General features: G+C 41.5%; 1 protein-coding gene across 5 annotated transcripts in view; it reads right to left on the reverse strand.

Annotated features, from left to right (window-relative positions):
* sox6a (SRY-box containing gene 6a) overlaps window positions 1-25,204 on the reverse strand; it is a 129,403-nt gene that overhangs the window by 13,853 nt on the left and 90,346 nt on the right. For 2 of the 5 annotated variants that reach the window (XM_078948179.1, XM_023955378.2), the window contains 4 exons: window positions 24,841-24,920; window positions 14,318-14,464; window positions 11,877-12,054; window positions 8,587-8,789 (listed from right to left, as the gene is read on the reverse strand). In XM_078948179.1, the coding sequence (XP_078804305.1) occupies window positions 8,587-8,789; window positions 11,877-12,054; window positions 14,318-14,464; window positions 24,841-24,920 (608 nt within the window). 5 annotated transcript variants of the gene reach the window in all.

A 25,204-nucleotide genomic window follows, 5' to 3' on the forward strand; every position in this document is an offset into this window, starting at 1 on the left:
CACCAGAAGTTAAATAAAGAGGTGTGCTCAAGACACCTTATGTAAGTTGCTGCTGGAGTCAGTTCATATCTGTCATACAACCACTATGTGATGGTCTGTCTATGAGTTTAGTTTAATCCCTCAGTCACAACTGTCCTTATGGGTGGATACTGTCTGTTTTGGGGGAGGAAACATGTACCGGACACAGAGGTGGAAATTTTAAGATCGTAGACTACCTGGTGAGCCCGTAAAGCCAAAGGCTTATGCACATTTTCCCCTACGAGCATGCCGGCAGCAATAGGTAGTACAGAATTAGTAGCTGAAATGCAAGCACGTTGTACGGATTTTTCTTTTTTTGCGACCCCCTTGGATCCTGTTGACTGAACAAGTGCACATCAAGTGCTGTTGACGTGATAACAGCACTAGCTTAGTGCTGTTGACGTGATAAGTGAGCGCTACCTGTGCCTCTACCTCTGCTGCAAGCTCCCTGCTTGCTGTCCGACTCTCAACATTTAGTAAGTTAGACAGTTAGAGCGTAGTTTGTGTGGGCATGCAACTGGAATTTACGTATCACCTGTGTGTGCTGCATTTGTATACAGTCTGTAGGGAGCCAGTACCTGCACCTCACTAATGACTAGAGTGCAGGACAGGGCTCTGTATGACATAAATGTATATAACTTACATTCTCCCTACAAGTATTTACAGAAACCCTTACCATGCACACAACAATGGTATGTTCCATTTTCATGACGTCTTTCCACCTTTATCCACCTTTGTCATGGTAGAGAGAACACGTCAATGTAACTGGGGGGGGGGTCATCTGAGATAGCACAAGGGTTAAGAGAACTACAAGACACACTTGCGCTCCCCTTAAGATTCAGCCACTGATGGAAACCCTGTACAGGCCTGGACAACCTAAAAACTCGCAGTAGCTGTACGGGTCAATCCCGGAAATCTTGCAGTTTTACTATAATCATATCAAAATATTTAGGTGGTGAGATTTGACTGGTGTTCTACTCCAGAATATCTTATTTACCGTTTATAAATCGGTTCGCTTGTTGTTGATTTTATATATATGTCTAGATTTGTGAAACCCTTATGTCTTTTTTTGGCCACATATGTTACCTTTGGAAATCCGTTATGCTTTGTATGTAGATAATTGACTTTTATGATCCCAACACGCTCCAAAACTGCAGCTGAAAGCATAAAGGCCTTTGAAGAGGAACCACACATCTACACTCTCCTTGTGTTCTTCTCCCTCTTCTTTCCCTTCTTTTCTGCCTCCTCCCTCTAAACTCTCAACTTTTTTTTTTTTTTCTGGTGACGGAGGCACTTTGTTTGACGCAAAGAATGGTTGCTGGGTGAAGTCATGCCGCGGTAGCCGCTGGCAAAGCTGGTGGAACTTAGTGGCCGGAGTGTATGTGTTCCTATATGTGTGTGTTTATGGATGAGGAGTTGGTGCAGGCCAATGTCAGCACTACGGCAGGGCTGTAATCAAGCCCACCACAGAACATGTGCCTGGGCAGTGCCATGCTCACCACAGGAAGCAACCGCCTAAGAAAGGACCAAAGAAAAAAAATAGACAGAAAAGAAAGACCGAACAAAAGAAACAGGAGGTGCAGGGGGGAGAATTGTCAAGAGAACGAGTACTTCCATGGAAAAGCTCCATTTAGATACTTGCTTGGGTTAAAAATGGCAGTGAACAGCAGCTGCAGGTTGCGATTCTCCTGAAGGCAAGAAGTGTCATAAATGCTACCAAAAAAAAGACTGATTTCAGAGGATTTGTGCCATATAATAAGAGGTACGGATGTACTTGGTAAAAGGGACAAGAGTCATGGAAAAGACAAAGTAGTTTAAAAATGAATCGAAACATCATTAATTAATGTAGAACAATGCAAACTACACATAAAGAACAGACCCGGCTGGGGGATCTGAACCAGAACATTAATGGGGGACCTTTCTGTGTGGAGTTTGCATGTTCTCCCCATGCATGCGTAGGTTTTCTCCGGCTTTGTCCCACCGTCCAAAAACATGTTACAAAGGTTAATTTGTTACTCTAAATTGAGCTAAATTGAGGTCTGGCAACCTGTCCAGGGTGTCCCCCTGCCTTCGCCCACAAGTCGCCGGGATAGGCTCCAGCAGCCCCGTGACCCGGAAAGGGACATAACGGCTTAGAAGACGATGAATGCAGACAAACAAATAGAAATTTCAAAGTGTTCATAAAACTGTGGCAACAGTCACACGGGTGCTGCTGCGTAGACCTTTTTGTGGTTTACAGAACACATTACAGCTGAAGGTGCAATTTTTTATGTAAGAGTCACTCGATGCCTTTTGTTCAGCTTGGTCTCTTCTCGTTCTGGCGTCTGTCTCTCAGCTGTTGCTAAGGCAACGCCCCAAACTTTGGTCTGCATGTGGGTGCGTTTTTTTCTCCCTTCTCCTTTAATCTGTACCGTATTGAGCTCATTACCACAGTTACAACTCGCCCTCTGCCAGCACAGTCTGCTTTCAGCTGACCCGCAACCGTTTACTGTCTCCTCCTGGACCGATCAAATTTGGCAAACTCCTCTGTCCCCCTCCTGCCATTTCTCACTCCTCCTGCTTTTCATCTGTCTCCTTCTCCAACCTTTACAATGTGTGATAAAGCTGTCAGTCAGTGCTGTTCTATTTTTCTCTTTCTTATTACCACTCCTCCCATTCAGGGCCTTTGTTACCAACCACCAGTCCTCCACCACTCAAGGCTGCTTTCTTCTAAGAAGGAGACATTCAACAGTCTGTTTGCAGGTGCCAGACTCACTTTTGTGAGACGCATTATTAAAATGTAGACGTTTAGGCTTCAAACATAATGGTAAGCTTTAATCAACACTTGAAACTGTCAGAGGTGTTGCTTTCTTTCATCAAAGGAAAAACTAGTCAGAGGTTCTTCATATATTGTGCTTCAGAACCAAGACGTTTATACACACGTGATAAAAAGAGTATTCAGGATAAAAAGGATACTTTTAAATATTGAGGTTGGAAAGTAAAATGTTGTCTTTTACAGTTTTTCTCCATTGGTTTGGCTCATTTCTTGAAACTGAAGTTACATTCTCAAAACAACATTGACAAACCTCCAAACCACTTGGCAATTGTTCACAACAGAATGGCATTTCTCATTAGTTTCATAAAAATTGCAAATTTCTTAGTACATGTCTCAATGTCTCAGTAAATCTTTGCAATTGATTAAGTACAGGTAGCCTACATTTAGCACAGTTTCCAAGTGAATAGATCTTGTTGATCTAAACTGATTGTTGATTCTCAGTCTAATGGTTGTTCGCTCCAAAATGAGTCAGCATCATTTCATTGTGTAAGTCACTACATGCACAATAGTCTGTTCAATTGTCAAACTGAGTCAAGAAAATAATACCATGAATATGATAGATGAATTCTTTGGAACATTTGATACATTTATTATTATTTCGATTTGATTCCTGAAAATGAGAGAGGTCTCGTAGGACCTCACCTATCACTATATGTTATTGTATGGGACAATGTGAATTTCCACCGTGGCCCGCTCATCAGGGCCTGGTTCACTACTCATCCAAGGATGGTCATAGTGTTCCTACCACCTTACTCTCTTTTCCTCAATCCTATTGAGGTGGAGAGTGTATGAGCATCCGGCTCAAGATCAGAGGTCCCTGCTCCATGCAATGGATGCTGCGTGTGAGGATATTACAGGAGATCAGTGTGGGGATGGTTGCGACATGCACGCCTTTTCTTCCCTCGTTGCATTGCAAGGGAGAATATACGCTGTGATGTGTATATGAATCTGTGGCCAGACAGACAGCAGCGTGAGGATGGCCAGCAGGGTGGGGACGATGGCCAGGAGAGGGAGGGTGAGGACAGCGACCAGTGAAGAACTGTTAGTTGTAAAAACTCAAGCATTATTTACAGCACTGTAGGCTGCATATCATTTTCATTGTTTTTTGTTTGTGTTTATATTATGAAGTATATTCTGCTGTATACATTTTCTTTTTACTCTGATGTATGAAAATTACTTTATGTGTGTGAATGATAATGGTTAGAATTTCCTTGGCAGTATGAGTGCAATGTGTGTTGTTAAACCTAAGAGGTTACTCTTACCTTAAAATCCTTTTTCTTTTTTTCTGTTTTATACAAAATTGTATTCTGTTTTATACAAAAACAGTACAGTAGCTATTGTCAATAAAGGAATGAACTAAGACTGAAAGGTGGACATGAGGGATATTTCAATGGTCATCTGCTATAGTGACAAAACATCTAATCATTTTGACTTGCAGTGCTTACACAATGCCAAAGGGACGAAGTAGGCACTGACTGTTTGAATGAGAAGGAAATATAGTTTTGACACGAGTGAATTGTTTTAGGAGAGATATGAGCTTTTGCAGGTGAAACATGGTGTTGTGCCGAACCATCCACATTACTTTGACAAAAGCACCAAGAGTGTTGAGAACGTCCGGTCTGCTTCAAGAAATGAGCCAAAGCAATTGAGAAGGATCTTTGCCATTTTGGTGGCACTGACTCTTTACATGGGAAAGGAATTTAGTTTTGAAGCATGAGTGAACAGTTTTGGGAGATATATTAGATTTTGCAAGTGAGCTTTAGTGTTGTGCTGAACTATAAGACTGTTTTGCCAAATGATCTTAGTATTTTCAGAATGTAATTTCTGTTTCAAGAAATGAGCCAAACCGATGGAGAAAAACTGTAAACGTTGCAAACAAGGTTAGGAGTTATTGTGAATCCTTCTAATGTGTAGCGTGTATCAAACAAGCTCCGGGATTACTGTGAAGGCCGTTAATAAAGTCTGACTGACTGAGGGACTCATCTCTGACTCTTTTGTCTCACTTAATGCGCTTTATCGTTCGGTGCGACTTGTACGTGCAAATAATTTCAAAAGTAGAGCATTTGCACACTGAATTTAACTACTGTAACAAAGTTAAAATGCTTGACATACAATTAGAATCTGTTATTCCAAAAGAAAGAGCATAGAAGTTGACAATTTTGCTCTTTTTTGATAATGACCCAGATCTGTTCCATCGTGTTTAACTTTTAGCCAAGATTGATAACAAAACGGCTTTCAGGAGCAGAGCATTACTGTTGATGGGAAAGGTCCACTTGCAAGTGGAGCAAGGTGTCCCCTCTGAATGTGAAAGAAAAATAAAACTAGATAGATAGATAGATAGATAGATAGATAGATAGATAGATAGATAGATAGATAGATAGATAGATAGATAGATAGATAGATAGATAGATAGATAGATAGATAGATAGATAGATAGATAGATAGATAGATAGATAGATAGATAGATAGATTCACTTCATAGTTGACAACTTATACAGTATTTTTAGTCAAAAATACTATGTTTATGTACTAATAATGAAGAAAACTACACAGTTAAAGTACACAAATCTTTGTGAGGAGATAGCTTTGTCGTGTCAAATATTATTATTTTTGCACTCCCAGGTATTCCAATTTAAATAAATAAATATGCATTTGTGTAATGATAAGACCTGGATGACTGGAGTCTTTCATCACAGCAGATGGATGTTGGGTAATAATGTGTCAATCTGAAAGATTGACAGTTTTCTTTTAAGTTCATGTAGTATTTTCTGACTGTTGAGCTAAAAACTCTGCACACAGGGCCTTTCGCACACAAACACACACACACACACACTCACACACAGGGCTATTTCGGTGAGCTTTGGCAGCCGCAGGCCAGCTGGAGGCAGCGTAAGCGTAAGGCGATACTCAACAATGCCACCGACTGGCCAGGCCTCTGCTCTGTACACCCGCTATAATGACATTAACATGGCCAAGGCCGATGCAGCGTCAGGGCACACACACACACACACACACACACACACACAAAGGAGCACAGGATCGCTTTCAGCTCTGAGGGAAATGTGTTGTCGATGCTTGAAATGAATGCTGCAATGCTAAAAATACACAGACAGCAAAGACAAACACATTCAGACGTCACAGCAAGTCGCTGTGAGTCGAATCAGCACGAGGAGTAAACAGCTCAGCATTAAGCGTTACACTCAGATATTATTTACAGCACTTGCCTCATTGCCTTAAAAGAAGCCGAATGTGCTGTGTTAATACAATGTCATGAAACAAAAAGAGTTGGGCTAAACCCCGGCGTTCCAAAAGAAGAGAAATCGAGCGAGGAATGTCTTCAACACCCAAAAAACAAATCCAAGGTAAAGAAAAAGTGCTGCTCTTTATGCCTCTGGAGGTGGAACGGGTGAGTCACTCTCAGTCTGCAGCGGTTCCATCCATGAATTGTTTAAGCAAAGCCTCTGAGCTCTTCAGGAGTAAAAAACACACCAAAAAAAAAGGTTTGTGAAAGAAACGATGCATTGGCAACTGAGGAAGCGAGACTTTGAAGGCTCGTTGTCGGGTAACAAATGATAGTCTGACAACAAAACACCAAAGCTAGCTTTCATCTTTGAACCGGAAACAATTAGTTTGAGATTTTCCAAATTAGCTTTTTACTGCCAAGCACGCAGCTATAAACACAATGACTGCGTCTTTTTGGTTTTGTTCTTATAAAATGTGAAAAATAAAAAGCTTTTTCAGAAAGAGCAAAACAAGCGGCGTACTTCTAAGCCCAAATTTAAGGAAAAAACTGATTAAAAGCACAAACTTATCAGCATGTTGTTATGGGATTTAAATTTATGAGTTTTTCAACATTTACCAGGATAATGACTTATTAAAAAAAGTCATCTTGGGATTTAGAGTACAGCAGTGATTCATTTTGCCAGATTGGGGATGTTTTCCTCCTAAAATTACAAGGCAAACAAATCCAAAAAACGTCAAAAAAGCATATCCTTGGAGTGCTCTAATCATGACCTACTTGGGGTTGGCGGGTTCAAAGGCTCCACCCCTAAAATATTCATGAGGTTCCTCTCCTCCTCGTGCTCCTCATCCTCGCAAGCAACAGGCACGGGAGAGCCAGTCTAATCGCATTTCCGATTTTCTAACCAAACCTCTGATCCCTGGAATTCATGATTGGCTAATCAGGCTGATTGGAGATGGAATCTGGATTTCCCTGTGGGTATGAAATCAGGGCACAAGGGCCCTTCTCAGCGATGAACCACGAGGTAGAGGTGTACGGGGAGGACCCTCGCCCCTGGAGAAAGGGGCTTTTAATTGGAGCAAAGCCTCTGGGCTGGGATCCCCCTTCTCTTACTCCTCCTTCCACGGGGCAACTGGACTCCATTAAACACACATGGACACACTAATGTTAACATCCTATCCTCTCCAAAAAACACTTTCTCAGGCAGGCACAAAAGGACACACACACAGAGTAACACGCCAAAATCAGCACTTGTCATTGGCCCAGCTGCTCCCTCTTCAAAGCTGTTAGCTTCTGGGTGGCCATGGAGATGAGAGGAGAAATAAGAAGTTTTCAAGAGCGGCAGTCAAAGCCAAAAGACAGTAAATATCATTCATGAATATTCCTCTGACTTGTGCGCTTCGCTAAGGAGAAACCATCAACATCCATCCTGGAGGAAAAGAAGTGACAGAGCAGAGGGGGGAAGAGAACCGCAGTGTGTGTTGCTGTGCTTATCCAAAGGGCTGCAAGCTAATTCAGAAAAAAGTCCTTCCCCAACTATGTTCTTCCTTCTTTTAAAACTCAGAGAGGATCATTTAAGTCTTTATTACTTAATATATGAATATAGCTGTTAAAAAGTAACACTTTTACTTTCTAACTGCTTCTGTTTTCAAGGCCTGTTTACATCAAATGTAGCAATGACAAAATAATAATAATAATAATAAAAACACAAAAAAATGTTTGAAACCACGGCTACACCAGGAGAAAAGGGCCGATTTCTAATGAATATTCTAGCCTTTTGGGTGAAAATCAGGTCGTAGCTGCTTGGGTGATGTATCATTAAGTACAAAGTCATGTTTTACCATTTTGAATTTATGTTAGCTAACTGCTAGAATTTCTTGAAATCATCGACCTGAAAGCCTTAGGTCCCATGCAGCAGTACGGGTGCTGCAGGTTTTTGGGTTGTTCGGGCCTGTAAAGGACCTTAGAGAGTCTAGTCCTTATTTTTTGGGGTTAAAACAATATAAAAATCCTACTTCACCTACGTAAACCTGTGTGTAGTTTAAGTCTTTGCTATGACCTTTCACCTGCAGCATGCCCGTAGGAAAAAATCATGAACATATTCTCTCTGTGGACTTACTGAGCGGTCTACAATCTTAAAATTTCCTGTGACGCATACAGGTTTGCCCATTTTATGCCCGCAGACCCCAGTATCCAGTTGTGACTAAGGTATGCTTCTGATCACAAGTCAGGCGACTGTTAACCTTCAATCAAATTTTATAAGAGAAGATATGTTTATGTCACAGAATTTTAAACAGCCTAACCTAAAGTAAGGACGTTTTCCCTCACTACTGTTAGAGATCTTCAGAAGCATGACTGACTTTTCTGACTCCGGTAAACGTTTTGTAAAGTTTGGCTGTTTCATTTCAAAAAAGAAAGGGAACTTGTATTAAATTTCATTGAAAAACTATACAACTCATTCTTTCCCATATTTGCACCCTATATACAGTAATATTTGTATAATCCCTCCCACCTTGTTGCCATTATTGAGGCTCATGCCGCTGAGTGCAGTGAGTTTTGCCTCAAGGCTCTGGTGTCCCGGCTGCTGCGGGTGCTGCTGATGGTGAAGCTGCTCTCTCTGGATCTGCTCCCTCATGCTCCTGGCCTCCTGAATGGCCTTCAGCACTGCATCCTGGTCCCCAAAAAGCGCTGTAGAGTTGAGGCTGGACAAGATGTCTGCAGAAGTACAAAACAGGAAGGAAGGTTTCGATTAAAAAAGTAGTTTAAAGTCCCACTCTGATCATCTTTTGATCTATTGTAAAAGTGTTCCCAGTAGTCTTTTGATGATGATTATGTAGTTTCTTGCCAAAATAAAAAAAACTTGTCCCTTCTAGGACACTTTTTCTGCAGAGTGGCAGTATTTCATTAGAAATTCACCTCAGAGTTGTGGACGGGACTGCTGGTGCAGTGTAAACCTGCCTTAATTTCCCATCATCCCTTTGTTTACACTCTCTCCCGCTAGCTTACAGCCCCTCACAATCCCAAGCTTACATTAGTGGTACAACAAAAACGTCCAGATTCCAGCTCAGATGAGGAAAATTGAGACGTACTTGGATCCATTTGTCTGGAAGTGGATGCATCAGAATGGAGTGGTGCAGGGAGGTGTGGCCCGCCAACTGTATCTGCTGCATCACAACTACAATCTTTTTCAAAAGGCATTTTTTTAATTCATTTATCTTCTGCCGTTTTATTCCTTTTGGGGCCTGCCGGAGCCTATTCCGGTCACTTGTGGGCGAAGGCAGGGACACCCAAGACAGTTTGCCAGTCTGTTGCAGGGCCGCAATCACACACCCATTCACACTGACACTCACACCTAGGGACAATTTAGAGTTGCCAATTAACCTATGAAGCATGTCTTGGACAGTGGGAGAAAGCAGGAGATCCCGGAGAAAACCCACGCATGCACGGGGAAACATGCAAACTCCACACAGAAAGGTCCACCACTGATGTTTTGTTACTGATGTTCTGCTCCAGGTCCCCCAGCCAGGACTTGAACCTGGTGTGAGGCAAGAGCGCTAACCACTCCGCCACCGTGCAGCCTATTTTTTTCATCTGCTCCTGATTCACAGTGATGTGAATAATGAAACACTCCGAAATACAATCGTTTTTTCCGAAATACAATTTTTTATGCATGTCCTCCATGAGAAAAATGGCCAAAGATCATGTTAAAAACACAACCGAAACAAAAAAACAAAAAAACATTTAAATGCGTATTTTTGGAAGAAGGAAAATGTACCTGTGCGCATTTTTATTTTTTGTGAATTAGTATCATGGCCGTCTCTGAAGTCTTCTTCAAAATGACAAGTTTACCATCTAAATATATTTTTTTACTTTCTGCAGTGAATCTAAACAGCAAATCCTCCTGTAATTTTTTCTATTTTTGATTAAACTTTTCATGTCTTTTACAAAAGCCGTTTCAATTCACTACACTTGACGTGACTTAACTTGCAATATTGCAATACTGCAATATTAAAAAGAAGAAACTTTAAAGAAAAACTGAATCTACCTGAAATGGAAAACAAAAAAGGTTTTTAAGTGAGACTAAATTTGAGTTTTTTTTTTCCCCTGTACCCATCTGGCAACACAGAAAATCTTTTGGGGGCGCCACGTGTGCACATGTCTTAATTTGACAAAGCCTCCTTCTTCTTGTTTACATGCTTCACACTTTATTGCTGATGCACATTTGCCGAATAAAAAAAAGGAAATAAAAGGATGCATAGTTTCCGTTGCCTCCTTGTTTAATTAGCAGAGAAGTAGGAAGCTCGGTATGCCTGGGTGGTCGTTAAATCGGGCAAAAAATAACTTTGCAGGAAACACAAGTGTTGGGTCCTCAAAGCCACTGCAGATGAGCTGCTGAAATTGTTTTCTAGGGGGGGACATAATGAGAGGCTTCAGATTGGCCTTAATAACAGATAGCAGAGGTAGGAGCATAAAAGGTTTTATCGCGGGCAGACAATAATGTGAGGAGGCTCTTAAAAACCAAATAACGTGTGCTGGGTTTCACTGCTTCCGCTGCTAGGGTTTTCATTGGGGATAAATACAGGGCTTTGGACTCCTGTAAAACACAATCACTCACTCGGAATACCCACACACATACAAACACACACAGGTCTCTTCACATGGTTGAGGTGTCTGCAGTCTATCAGACACATGCGACGCTGCTGTTTGTCTGTGGGTGGCAGGGAGAGGGGAGGCGTAGGAGTGGATGCCGTTTTTGTTGTTTTGAGAGAAGAAAAGTTTAACGCTACGTTTACACCGGGCATGTGACCCGCGTTCGAGAACATGTTAAACGTGCATTCTTGAATTTAGCCCATGGTGTTCACACTGGACAAGCAAGGAGAGGCTTTTTCTTTTACAAACCGCAATTAATACATGATCAATTGTCAATCGGTTGGTATTTCCGTGAATTAAAAAGGACGCCATCCATACGTCACAAACAAATCTAAGTCCCTGATTGGTCAGAGTACAACCTGGTTATACTTTTACAGTGTGGTCCATGGACGTTTGTTTGTATGTAGAGCTGAAAACGCTCTGAAAAAAGTTGGATCTATATGAGACTTTTGAACACAGATGCCCAAAATGCGCATTTATGTGTGTTTAAATAGACTTTTCATTGAAAGTGGTTGCTTCAATGCGAGTTCGCAGAGGGCGTTGAGATTGTGTTTGTGTGGATTTGTCAATCCATTTTTTATTAATTATATATGGAAAATGTTACACTAGGAAAGTAATGTGGATGCCTTTAAATTTGAAAAAATATAACAAAAAAGACATTTGTACCCTTTGGCTCAGTTTTGCTTGCTTTTACTGAGGAGATCAGACTACTTCAAACTGTCTTTAGGTATGACATGTTGCTCATTTAGGAGCACTAAATCGAACTGGGAAGGGAAAAAAAACACACAGAAGAAAATCATCCAGTGCTGCACTGATAAAAATCTTTACCTCCTCACCACATTTATATATGATCTATTTTATGGACTTTTTATTGAGTTTCTTTGAATACCTGCCACTAACTGCCTCTTTCTGTCCTGCAGTGGGTCATTTGCAAATCAAGACTCTTGTTTGGAAACTTGCTTGATCCATGCTAGAGTTCAGAAGAGTTTTTCACACTTACCAAAGAAGCAGCTAATCTGAAGAGAAAACTCTGGGATGGACCAAACATGCCAATGTGAATACTTTCTGTATCAAGGAGAACCTCAGAAATACCAGAACCCTTGTTTTTATATGAATATCAGGCTATGATTCTGGACTGGGACTGGTGTTTACCCAGGGAGCTGTTCCTGCTCATGTTGGGGATTGGGCTTGGGATGCGACCTTTGCCAATGCCGGTGGGGCTGGTCTTGCTTCCAGAAAGCAGACTCTGTGTGGGGGACGTCGGGGAGCGAAGAGGCTCGGCTGTTTTAGGTCTGGCTGAGAGGTTCAGCGGCTGTGTGGATCCTTCCTCCTGTCAACAACAACGAAACATGTCCTGGACATCTTTAACATGAAAAGATACTTTGATGTTAACACGAACTGGTGTATTTTAGTTTTGATTTCACTCAGGAACAGCTTAGAAATGCAGGACACATTACAAGCAAGGAGCAAGTCAGAACTTGGATGTTTAATTTTTCTTTGTCTGACAGACCAAAGTCTTCAACATCACTTTAAAATTTAATTCTTGAGTTTTTAAAGATCTAATCATGTTGGGTAGTTTTGCATGGTTACCCTGTGATTTGGTTAAGTGTCAGCGATCATGAGTAAAACAAAACTTGTACGAGGCGGATCAATTAAAACAAATCAACCCTGAATTGAACATTATGATGGAAACTGCTGCTCATGTCGAGTTTTGTTCCTCTTTTGCACCTAATTGTTTCCACGGATTCACTTTGAACTTGCAGAAGAGCTGAAAATGTCCCATTTTGATTTGTTTAGGGTCGCTTTCAGTCACACCGCTGTCAGGAGCGACCAAAAGGGCAACACCTTTACTCACTCATCAAGGTTGATGGGAAAACAAAAGAAGCTGGAGGCAGTCAGTTCCCCAGGTTGAGTGTCCCTCAGTCATTCCAATGCAAAATGAACCAATTTTACATTAGAATTAAATACTGTGGGTCCATAAACATTTATCCTTTTGTGGTTAGATTACAGTACAATACAGTTGTACTGAGGGTTAGTTTTCATGAGCTTTATTACTTTATATTGTTGTCAGGATCAAGGAGGGCCGGGCTTTTTGACCTCAGCATGCATTTACTGTGTATTAGAACTGGACTGATTGATTCCCCCTCCCCCCCCCCTCATGTTCTAAACAGGAAGTACCCTCTGGCTCCAAGAAACCAGAATCCCATAGAGAAATAAACAGCTGTTACTGGTTAGTATAACCAGTCTTGATCTGATACCTTTATTTTTAACATGTTCTCTTCATTTTTTATGATATTTTTTCTAGTCAAACTTATTCAAGTTACAAACTCTCCAATTAGGTGATTCAATGGAAGTATGTGGTCTTGCTCAAACATTTAACAGATTCTCCTGAGCCCACTTTCAAGTGGTAGGGATGTGGCCTTCCAACAAGCTCACTCCTGATTGGTGAGAGTGGTTGCCATAGAAACAATGAGTTAGACCGTTTTGGACCAATCACTGCTTACTGTCGTCTGGCAGCGTCCAAAAAGTAAAGCCCAAAAAAATGGCCACAGAACTGACTTAATTTGGTTAGAAAACTCTGTGTTAGGTGATGTCACACTCACGAGGCCCCGTTCTCTTATTCAGTCAGTGATTTTTTAACAACTGACAGGTGAGCTTGTTCTGCCCATTTGAAGAAAAAAAAAAGATCTGTGACATCATATCCAGCATTGTAGATGTGGAACTTAAACCAGCTGGTTTTTCAAAACAGGCCCGGCACAAACCAAGATAGTATTTATAGAAAAGCACCCAGAGATTGTTCTCATCCAGACAGCAGCACATTTATCTGCATGTCTCCTTGGTTTCATAGCAAATTCTAATCAAACTGAAACTCACATAAGGATTCTTTGCAAAATTAATGACAAAACACATTCTGAACATGAGTCTAATTCAGATCAGAACCTCAGCTAAGAAGTCATTTGGGAGGAGTTTTGAATCTAAAGGGGGGGAGGGGGGGGTTAGATGCGGGTGGTATGCCACTGTGAGGGGGGGTAGCATGTGTGGAGGTTAGCTGAGGGTGGGGTTTCTGTGGGGCACGGCACTACTGTTTGAGTGTGAGCTCTGACGCCGGTCTATTGTGCTGTCGGCTGCAGCTGTGCCCCGCGCACACACGTGGTTTCCATTACTGCCTGATTGTGGAGTAAAGATGGGGCGTGCGCTCTTATTCAGCGAACGGGTCTGGGCTGCTGCCAAACAGCAGCAAGTGCCAGTGTCAGTACGTGTGCGTATCAGAGTGTCTATTAAACAAGCTTTTACTAATTAACAGTGAGCCGGAGAGGGCCGCGCACAGATCAGCAATTTCCAGCATTCCACATGTTCTCTTTTAGTTGCACAGATCATCATTCACGAGTGTTTTCCCACCACACAGATTCCGAAACCACTCCGTCTTTTGTTTCATTTGACTGTTTGTTACCTCACACTGTTTTCCCTTCAGGCTACTGCTTGTTTTTACAAGAGTTCGTCTCCCCGATCGACACTATCAACCTTTTAGCCAGGCTTCTGAACATTTCTAACCCTTTTTGAATTGTCACCAATCTGTTCAAAAATGAACTCACCTTAATCTGAGCAACTGGACTAGCTGCTTGCTTCTCGCTCTTTAGGGTGGAAGGAGAAAGAGGACTGGAGGAGTTGGGAGCCTGTGGGAGGGGAGCCATTTTGGCCCCTGGTGAGATCTGCATGCTTGCCAGCTGTGCGGCATACAGCTGCTGCAAGAAAGAAAAGAAACCAGCGAAACCCACAGGCTATTAACATCGTTTGCCAGAAGCTAGTCAGTGGCTTTCCTCTTTCATCCTACGTCCTGTCTTCTTCTCTTAAACACACACACACAGAATAGATCCCGTTGTTTTCCTTTCCTTTTTTGTGTCCTCTGAAGATACTGAGGTTTGCTGGGTGCGAGTCAAAGACGCAGAACCTTAGAGACAGATGTGAGTTTGTGTAGCTCACATGAAGCTGACAGGAGCAACCCAAGCAAATGAGATATTTCTTTAAAGTATTTCTAGATTAAATATTCCATCAAAACTTAATTTAAATTGTGTAGAATCCATCATGTATCATTAATATGTAGATGTCAGGGTGAGACTGTGAATCCATCAGGACACAAAAAGCTATTTTTAGGGCCAAACCCGCTCCGATCATCCTTTGATCCATTGTAAAAGCATTTCAAGGCATTTTAAATTACATTGTTTTATGCCACAATTAAATAACTTTCGTTCTTTTTTACAACATAGTTTCTGCAGAGTGACAGGAGTTCATAAAAATTCGTTACTGAGTTGTGGGCAGGACTGTTGGTGCAGAGTAAGTCCCAACTTCCCATCATCCACAATCCACACCCCCAACGTAACATTATGCAACAATAATGATGAGCAATATTGGATCTATCCAGCCAGACAATGAAACAAAGACGTACATGGATCTCTTTGTCTGCAAGTGGATCCAGAATGGACCGGAGCAGGGAGCTCATGCCCCACCCAGCGTATTTTTTATGTCACAAATATGATATTTTTAAACTGCATTTATTTTGTCTGCTCCTGATGAAATTCAATTCAATTAAGTTCCATTCAATTCAAGTCGATTTTATTTCCACAGCCCAGTTTTACAACAAAAGTCGTGTCAATGGGCTTCATACCATTGATTGTATAAGAACATGATATCAGTCATAAAATTCAATAGGTAATTGCTAAACTAAGCTAAACTGGGCATCCCTGCCCTTAGATCCTCCAGTTTGAATATAGAAAAATTCAGAAATACAATTTTAAGCTTAATTTTCTTTATAAATGTTATCCTTCGTCAGAAAAATGCTACAAGAGCATGTTAAAAACACCAAAAAGACAATTTCAGAGTGGGTCTTTAACCACATTAACCTTTATTCAAACGATTGTACACAACTGCAGCCCACACTGTCTGTCTGTGTGGAGGATTCTGGGTATTCTTGCCCCTCCAAGAATTGGCTTGGGTTTTCAAACGAAGTGCTTTTTTAGCATTTTTGTCAATGGGTTGCATTGGTGACGCAATGCATTTAATGTCCATCATCATTAATTTCACACAAAGGACCAAAAATACTAAAGTAACGATGTCATAAAAAGACACAATAATAATGAAGCTCTAAAATATCAAAATACAGATTTTAAAAACTAATAATAACTGCATTAAAAATAATCAGCGGGCCAAATGAAACACTTGGAAAATGTTCGCATTGTGGTTGGTCATAAACACTGAACTAAGCCATGCAACCCTCACACGCACACACATACGCACACAAAGACACACAAAAGAAGAGGTAAAAATGGTTCAGACTTTCCATCCAAATTCAAATCAAAGAGTCAAATACTGCGCCAAAAGTGCGGGGTCTTGTAAATCAAAGCTGGCTGCCCAGACAAACCGCTGCCTGAAACTACTGTCAACTCCTGTCTGGATGTATTGGAGTGCGAGTACAGGAGAATCAAAAAGCCTCTCTTCAAGAAAACCACCCAGACCGGCTGGCCTTTAGTGGCTCCCATCTTCTCTTTCTTTCTTTTCATTTTTTGTTCCTCGCACCTCATCTATACTGCTTGACTCCCTCTAAATATAATCGTTTCTTCCGTCCTGTCCTCTTTTGATCTCCCCTTGACTTTCTCCTTGGTTTCTGTCTCTTAGTTTTGTTCCATGAAGGGTCACTCATGCGCTCACTCTCACATACCATCTTGATCTTTGTTGTTTTTTGTTTTTTTCCAGCGCTTAAAGGCTCCCCCTTTAACCCAAAGTGGCCCCCAGTGTTGTGAGATCTGATTTCTCTGTAGTCAAAACTGTGAGGCCTCCTGAGACCAGAGATCCAAGGAGTAAAGAAAGCATCGTGGAGAAATAAAGGGAGGCGGATAGGGAGTTTTGAGCTGCAGACACACGAGACCACCGTCGCTTCACCGCCAAAGCGCCAATCTCAGCAGTCGAGGCCAGAAAAACTGTCTGGCCCTCTTTCCACTTCTATTAAACACAAACAGAGGGGGCCCTGCCGTCGAAACAAAGCCCTGATGTCACACCGCTTATTTTCCTTGGAGAGTACCGGGATCTCTCGGGCCAACCCCTGGCGATATGAGATCCCTGTTAGAATCTGCCTTGAATGGCTGGCGGCGAAAAACTCGCGCGTCAGTCAAGCCGACCGCAGAGTTTCTTCTGGAGAGGCCTGATTCTCTTACGACGGTAAAGGAAGCAGCAGCTGACACAAGAGTCTTTGAGGCAAACGCACACAGCTCGGCTCCTGCACACACAACCACCGCTGTTGTGTTTGAGGCAGCAATTCTGTCAACAATGAGAGGAGACAAGTGTCGACCAAACAAAAGCCTGACAAGAAAAGCTTTTATTTTCTCTCTAAATTTGCAAGACTCTTAGCAATTGATTGTTGACTTCCTAATGTGCAGCGTAAACCCCCGCTGGAGCTCTCACAGTGCAATCAGCTCCCATGGGAAGACAATGAAGCAATTTCCTAAATTACAAATTGACAAAGAGGACCTTAAACCACACTTCAGCTTTACTGACAAAGCCTTTGTGTGTCATTTTTGACCCAGCTAATCATTAGCAGGTTCTTGGACAATTTCTTCACTGAAAAATCAGGTAGAATGAGTCTAAACTGATGCTCTGCAGTCAGGAGTCCGTCTTATGTATGGCCTAAACAATGCTTTGACCACACCCAACGTGATTCTTGTGTCAAACATGCATCGGACACCTCTCTTTTGATGCACGTCAAATTCCATGCTGCTTTTGTAAACTCAATTTCTCCAGATGCGTGTGGGAGGAGCCACCACCAAATGTTTTTAGCCTCATTTTTACATGGAAGCATTGACTGTATATCTCATTTACAATGCATGGAAGACACAGATGATGTTCAGAGATCAGGTGTATTTATTTTGAAGAGCTCTACCAGTCCCTGACTGGTTGACGTGACACGTCTTCTTTGCCAAAGATCAGACATTTAAACACTGGACACCAAATTCTGATACCCATATCAAACCATGGCGTCCAAATCAAAGACCTGTGGTGTTTTCTAGGATATTTTTTCATCTGCTCCTGATTCACAACAATTTGAATAAATAAATTATCAGAAATGCAATTTAAAGCCTATTTTCCTTTATATGTGTTCTCCGTAATCAGAAAAATGCCACAAGAACACAGTAAGAACATCAAAAACACCATTTTTATTGGAATGGGTCTTTAACACTGACACTGGGTACCCGACTTGATTTGTTTTGTGTTGTATCTTAAAAAATTTTTTTAAAAAGAGGCTCTGCCTTTTTCAGCAAACTTTTGGAGGACACAGAGGGTGATATGGATCGTCTCTCACTGACCTCACTCATGCAGATAAGGTAAACTAAATATTGCACCACAGAGGTCAGCTCCAATCCCACAAAAGGACAGAGACAGACTACAGGGAGGAAATCCCGGTGCCCTCTCTACTTTGAGAACAGATGTGGTTCAACAAAGAAAGCCTTCTCTCAAAGGAAAACAATATGGGACTAATTAGTGCTTGTTGGTGTGAAAATAATAAATCTGAGGACTAAAAGAGCACTGTTCACCTTTTGTTTGCATTGTCAAGTTCAGGAGCTGAGCACACAGATAGTGAGAGATGTCATATGATTTCAGCAAGAATGTCTGTTAAGCAACTGTATTCCCTTCGCATTAGCTGCACACAAAGACGACCTTTCTTCAGCACAAATCCACTGTTTGCAAAGGGGTATGCTTCCAGGCTCTGGAAACAATTGGCCACAACACGTTCCCACGCCAATAGTGCAGCATTTGTGCCATCAAAGTTGTTGATTTGGGTCTCAACAGGTCAAACACAGCATTGCAGCTTTTGGCAAGTATCTGAATGATGCTGATTTGATTGGTTTAACAAATGGTCAAAGTTCACGAATAAACTGTTATTTCTGAACTCAAAACAAACAAAATGATAAAATGTCAAACCTTTGCTGGTAGAACTGTCTGTGAATACGGTACGCTACAATTTCCTACGTTACACGGCAGTAGTCGAGGTCAGTTTACTGCTCAAATCTGTTTTTCCAGTATCAAGTATCGCGGGGGGGGGGGTTGACTCAAGCTGTTGTGAGTAAAATATGACAACAGCATGAACAGTAGCAGAGGAGCATTGCAAATGTGGAACTTAAATGGTATTCTTGGCTATTTTACGATGCTTTCAGCAAGCTAATCCATAATTTCACACAACGTCTAAGACTAACTACTGAGAGCACTTGAATAAACAAGATCTCAGTTTGGTTTACGAGACTGAAGACAAAATGATCTGCCTGTTAGCAGCAAATGAAAATTGATGCTTTAATCTTTGTAAATGTGAACACAGATAGAGCCTGTTTAAATGTTCAGCGGCTGGACACAAAAATCAATCAAGCCAAAGCCAGCAGACAAGTTGAGATAGTTGTGTATTCCAAAAAGATACAATATGGACATTGATCCAAATTAATAATTGTAAACATGATGCCTCTCAGAAAAGCCAGAAGGAGAAAAAATACAGTTGCCATCAGCTTTAGTTTAAGTGAAGGTTGGAGATTTCAAGGGTAAAATAAATAGCCAAAAAATGTGATCAGATGAAAATCCTCTAAATGTTTCCTCCCTGCCCAGTTCATATCCAGAAGATTCTCCTGACTTGTTTAGGATGGTCTGAAAACCGGCTGAGAATCAGCTGACCTCTGCATAGCTGATACGTGACATATATCACTGTTTAGAGAGGCTGGACCCATGGAATAGAGCAGGGGTCGGTATCCTAGGGCACGCGTGCCAACTGTGCCACACGGAGGGGAAACACAGTGGGCCACAGGGGTGTAACAACATAATCACTTAATCTCTCGTATGTTAGTATTTATCGAATTTGAAAAAAATCCGGTCCGAGTGATCGTCTCTTCTCACAATGACCTTTTTTCCCAATCGCTGTTATTGTGAACCCGCCCACTTATAAATAGATAGGAGCTTACGCTTGTTTTTTTCATGTGAATGGTTGTAAAGAAATATTTATGGTATTTTGTTCTGATGTATTCAATCCTTTTGATGTAGGTATGACAAACCACAAATGCAGTAGATTTGGTTTCAAATTAACATAATTGCAATACTATATTTCAACTTTGGCCTATTTTCCTTGTGCAATATTGTTATGAAAGCATATTTTCAGTTTATGCTAAAATCTGTTATCTGACCTGCTTTTTGTGAATTAAATAAAACTTCAGATATATTGCAAAGGTTTTTGTATTTCTTTGTGTTAGAGTTTGCATCTAGTTGGAAATGATACAGTTATTAAGGAGAACATTTTAAATTGGCCCTTCATGTCATAAACGTTGCTTACCCAGGAATAGAGTATCTAACCCTCTTCCTTTATGCACATTCACTACTCCTTAACATGAGATTGATCAAGTTTAAATGACTCGCCCGTGCATGTGACCTCACTTTATGTCTAGACAAAGAGGGCAGCATGTAACCAGAGCAGAAACAGCAGTGTCGTCTTTCTGTCTGTAACTTATTCATTCAAGCTCAACATAAAGCTTGAGGCTACGTTCAGCATCCTCGGCAATTCTCCGTTCAAGCGGTCACTTCCAAAGTGAAAAGTCTCTGTAAACGTGCGTAAATGCGTCTTTTGGTCTTCCGTCTTAAAAACGCTCACATTCAGGCGTAGCTACGCAGGTTTTTATGAACAATTTCGAGCTCTACGTAAAACACGTATATTTATTAAACACGTATTGAAACCTCTTGAGCTTTGACCAATCAGGGACTTGGATTTGGTGGAGACGTGTCAATGGCGTCCCTCTTATTTTGCGGAAATACCAATCGCTTGAAAATTGATCATGTAGGAGAAATGAAGAATTGGGGTTTGTGTCCGACCAGAATTCTATGGCACCAAGACTTTCAAATATCTGTGACAGGAAAAGCCCTGAGCAAGCTTTGCACCGCTTTGATATTTCGCACCAAGACTCTTCCAACTGTGAGTACATGTGCTGGTATCAGGTAGCAAGAGTCCAGTTTAAACACCAAATACTAAATGCCCGCCTCAAATTAACATGACTGTAGCTTTAGTCACAACTGCCCTTTTTGAGTGGATATGGGCTGACCGTGAGCGATAAATGGCAAATCTGGAAAGACAGGCAGGTGGTCTGCACGAAATACCAAGATCAGAGATTACCCAGTGATCCTGCAGTCCAAAAATGTTGAGATTACAAACACGTAAAAAACACTTAGGGGTAATAACCTTACATATACGACAATCCTTCCATTTTCATGGCACCCCTTAAGGTGGCCACACAAACCTCAAGGGAACCACAAAATCCACCTTCACTCAAGATGCAGTCCTCTCTATCACCCTCCAGGGGTCTGGACAACCCAAAATCCACACCACCTGTAACGGGTCAACCCCACATATGGGTGCATGTGACTAAGGCTTAACGCACATTACCTGTATATGTCATAATAGGTTAAGAAAAAAAAAGAGGGGGGGGGGGGGGGGGGTTAATAAAACAAAATGATTTGGGAAAGAAAACATTTTTGTACTAAGTGTAAACAGTGTGCTTATTTGAGCATTTTTTAGTATTTCTATTTTACTGGCTGACTAAAGATCTGTAACGACTATGTCAACCAGCAGAAGTCAGAGAAAAGTTTGGCATTTTTTAAGACAGCTAGCATAACTGATCCTTCAGCTCAACAGAGGGGAGACATACAGACATGTTTCTTTATTTGATTCGTAAAGAAAACCCAAAGTTTAACAGACAGCCAGAACAAAAACACCTAAAAGGGTGCAGCCTACAAAGACCACATGGACTGCAAACACATTCCCACCATCTGCAAATAGTGTTACTCATGAATACATTATGAAAATGTTTTTACTGCGTCTTGCACATCCTGCTTTTCTCATCTTCTGTTATGAATTTGGATTAACTTGTACCTCTAGCAGTTTTTTTTTAACTCTGAAAATCCCTAAGCCCTTAAATCTCATTGTTGCTTTACAAATGAACACCAGCGTATCAACGACAATATAAACGTGCGTCAAAAACAAGCGCCTTCATTTTACGATTGTTTAAATCTTCCTTTTTTTCCATCCTAAATGCTTCCCCACTCAGTCCTCCCGGTTCCAGTCTCCTGCTCAGTTTCCAGCGACGCCTGGATGAGAAACTTCCTGTTTCATTCAGGCTCTTCACCTCCTCCTTTTCTCCCTGCAGCGTCTCAATGTGAATGAGTTAGCGTCTGTGACATCAGTCGGCCTCTTACCTCTCGCTCGCCTTGCAGCCCTTTTGATGATTTCAAAGCCAGAAAAGCAGTCAGAAGGCTCCGATCCCGTCAGAGAACCACAACGCTTTGCTCAGTCAATAGCAGCTGATGAAGGCTTTGATAAGCAAGCGGCACAATGCAAACTCAATAAACTGCGATAAGGATTCTTGTAACATCTCAAAGACATGCTACGGTAATGACTGACATGATGGAGCAACATTGTTTGGACGTGAAAGAGCTTTTGTTCTTTCTGCTGATAGTAGGTGTAAACGGAAGGGCTGATGGGGTTTGGGTTGTGAAATTCCAAACCGCCTTCAGGGAGAAGAGATTTCGTTTTTCTTTCCCCATTTTCTGTTTCGCTTTTTTTTTTTTTTTTCACTTTGCAAACATGCTCTATTATAACCATTATGGATAAGTGCTATTCTCCGACCACAGGTGTCAAACAGCAATAAAATGTTTGATGAATTGCCTGAGCCAGGTGTTGTGCTGGTGGGGCGGAATTCCTCTGTGATTCATCACAGCAGCTTTTGTCTGTAGCGGCTGACAGGCAGCCGAGCGACACTTAAACAGTGTCGTGTTGTTGTTTTTAAAGAACTTACTGTAACTCCATCAAGCGTCAGGAGAAATGAGAAAGATGTGTTTCCTAGATTAAATGTGGATCTCTTCCATCTTCCGGTCATTTTTTTTCTTTTATTTAGCCATGAGCAATCTCATTAATGCCGATTTTTTATTTAAAGCCTTAGTCACATGACCCATGGAGGGTTTTTTTTAAGGCGGTGGAGGGTCATGGACAGGTCGGCCGCAACTTAAAGATCCACACCAATTAAAATTGTGTTTTTGGTGTTTTTAACATGTTCAATTTTCTCTCATGAAGGGCGACATAGATGATGTAAATTAGGATTAAAACAGCTTTCTGAGTATTTCTTTATTCAAAGTGTAATGAATCAGGACCGAAGAATGCTGTTTGAAAAAGTTTAAAGTTATATACGAACTACACTGGCTGGAGGGGAGGGGGGGGTCACAAGCTCCTTTCTCTGCTCCATTCTGATGCATCCACTTGCAGACAAATAGATTCATGTACGTCTACGTTTTCCTCGTGTGAGCTGGAATCTGGGTCAGAACTGTATGGCTGGATAGCTCCAATATTGCTCACCAATTGTGTTGCACCATGTTAGGTTGAGGGTTGTGAGGGGCTGTAAGCTAGCAGGAGGGCGTGTAAACAAAGGGATAATGGGAAATGGGGGCAGAGTTAATCCAAGCTAAGAGTCCCGACCACAACTCAGAGACAAATTTCAAATAAACCCATCGCTCTGCAGAAACTATGCCCAAGAAAACGACACAGGTTTTAAAAATTAAAAATCCGTACAACATGCCTCCATCTCACCTACTTCACCTTTACCTACCATAAAGTGTTGGCTACAACACTTAATGTTATAGCCAAAAAAAATATGTATGAACATTTTCCTTCTATGAACCCTTGAGCAAAGTTGTGCAGACCACCTGCTTGCCCCGTACATGTTTCCCCATGTTTGCGCTGACAGCCTGTTTTCACCTGGAAGGACAGTTGTGACCAAGCCATAATGTCCTGCATGCTGTAAAACATTAGCAAAAAAGCAAAAAAAAAAAGCCCTCTTTCTTTTTATAACTCATTTTCCTATGAAATCCAACACAAATTTGACAGGAACCCCACTGTTTCAGCAGAGAATGGAAATGTCAATAAAATGTTTGCAATCCTCAGCGTCAGAGAAAAGTTGGAAGAACCAGGAGGTTCCATGCAGGTCCTAATCTTGTAGTCTGTCCTATTTATGTGAACACTTCTGCACAATTGCTTTGGGTTTTCTGGCTTCACCCTCAGGCTTTAACTGTACAAACTCCTAACAGTATTTCTCTGTCATTGTTTCTGCTGTTTTATGTGAGTTATCATGAGGTATTGGAGTTTGTTTTGCTCTTCCGTATTGTCACTTTGAGTCATGAGAAAAACTGTTGGATTCCACAGAGAAACATGTTCATTAGGGAGTCTTGTCTTTGCTGTTAGAACTGACGTGTTTTTCAGGAAAAAAAAAGATTATGAGTTGGGAAGCGTATCAATGTTGTCATGAGCCTTTTAGTACTCTCTGTTAAACACACCCAAGAACCTCCACACACTCATGTTCCTTCACTTCACTGTCACACCATGTTTCTGGTTTCTCTTCTTTATTTAAGGATCATTGACTGGATATAAGAACTGGAAGCATAGAAAATAGTTTAATTCTGGCTCCAACCAAAGGCAATTCAGTCGCCACTTTATATCGCGATAGGGATGTCGCCATGTTGAAGCCAAATGACGTCAGTAAAGAGTGATTGGTCTGAGTCAGTCTGAGTCAACGTTTCTATGGCAACCCCTGTCGCCAATCAGGAGTGAGCTTGTTCGAAGGGCACACCGCTACCACTTGAAAACAGGCTCGGGAGAATCTGCCAATAAAACATGTTGAACATTCAACGTGTGACCACCTTTTTTAGAGAGGCATACGATTGGTCAGTTTGTAACTTGAGTTACGTGCACTATAGGAAAAACATGAAAAAGTTTGCATACTTATAAGAACATGTTTAAAAAGGTTTCAGATCAAGAATGGTTTTTCTGACAAATCGAGTGACTGAGTAATTTTTATTTCTCAGTAGACGTTTATGGGATTTTGGCTTTTTGGAACCAGCAGATACTTCCTGTTTGGAATGTGAGAGAGGAGGGGTCACTAATTCCAGTTCTCTTATACAGTCAATTTTTGAAACACCCCTCACTCTATTCTTCATGGGGGAAAAAATGCTTTGTTAAACGTTTCGTCAATCATGTGCAGAAGATGAGATCAAAGCAATGCACCTGTAGCTGCAAAGGGCTGAGTCCAGAAGCTGCCGCCGCTGCCATTGCCGACGGAATGAACTGCATTGGGTAATTCTCACCTGCAGAACAACCACAACAACACAAGTTACAGAGTGAGGTAGGGGCAGAGTTCAGAACAAGAACAAACCCGCTCTTCATCGTCTGCCTTTGAGCCGCTCACTCTCTTTTTCATCGCTTTGTCTCCTTTCCTGCTCCTCTCATGTTTTTATTCAGGGCATATGAAACACGGAGACCCGCCAGATGAAGGTTGATCATGCTCGGTGTTTGTTCAAACCAGGTCCGATAGAGCTTGCTCTCACAAATTCATGCATGAGCACATCTTAGAACTCCCACTGTTCTACTT

The sequence above is a fragment of the Oryzias latipes genome, chromosome 6 (genome assembly GCF_053564925.1).
Source record: "Oryzias latipes strain Hd-rR chromosome 6, Olatipes_Hd-rR_3.1".
Taxonomy (NCBI): Eukaryota; Metazoa; Chordata; class Actinopteri; order Beloniformes; family Adrianichthyidae; genus Oryzias; species Oryzias latipes.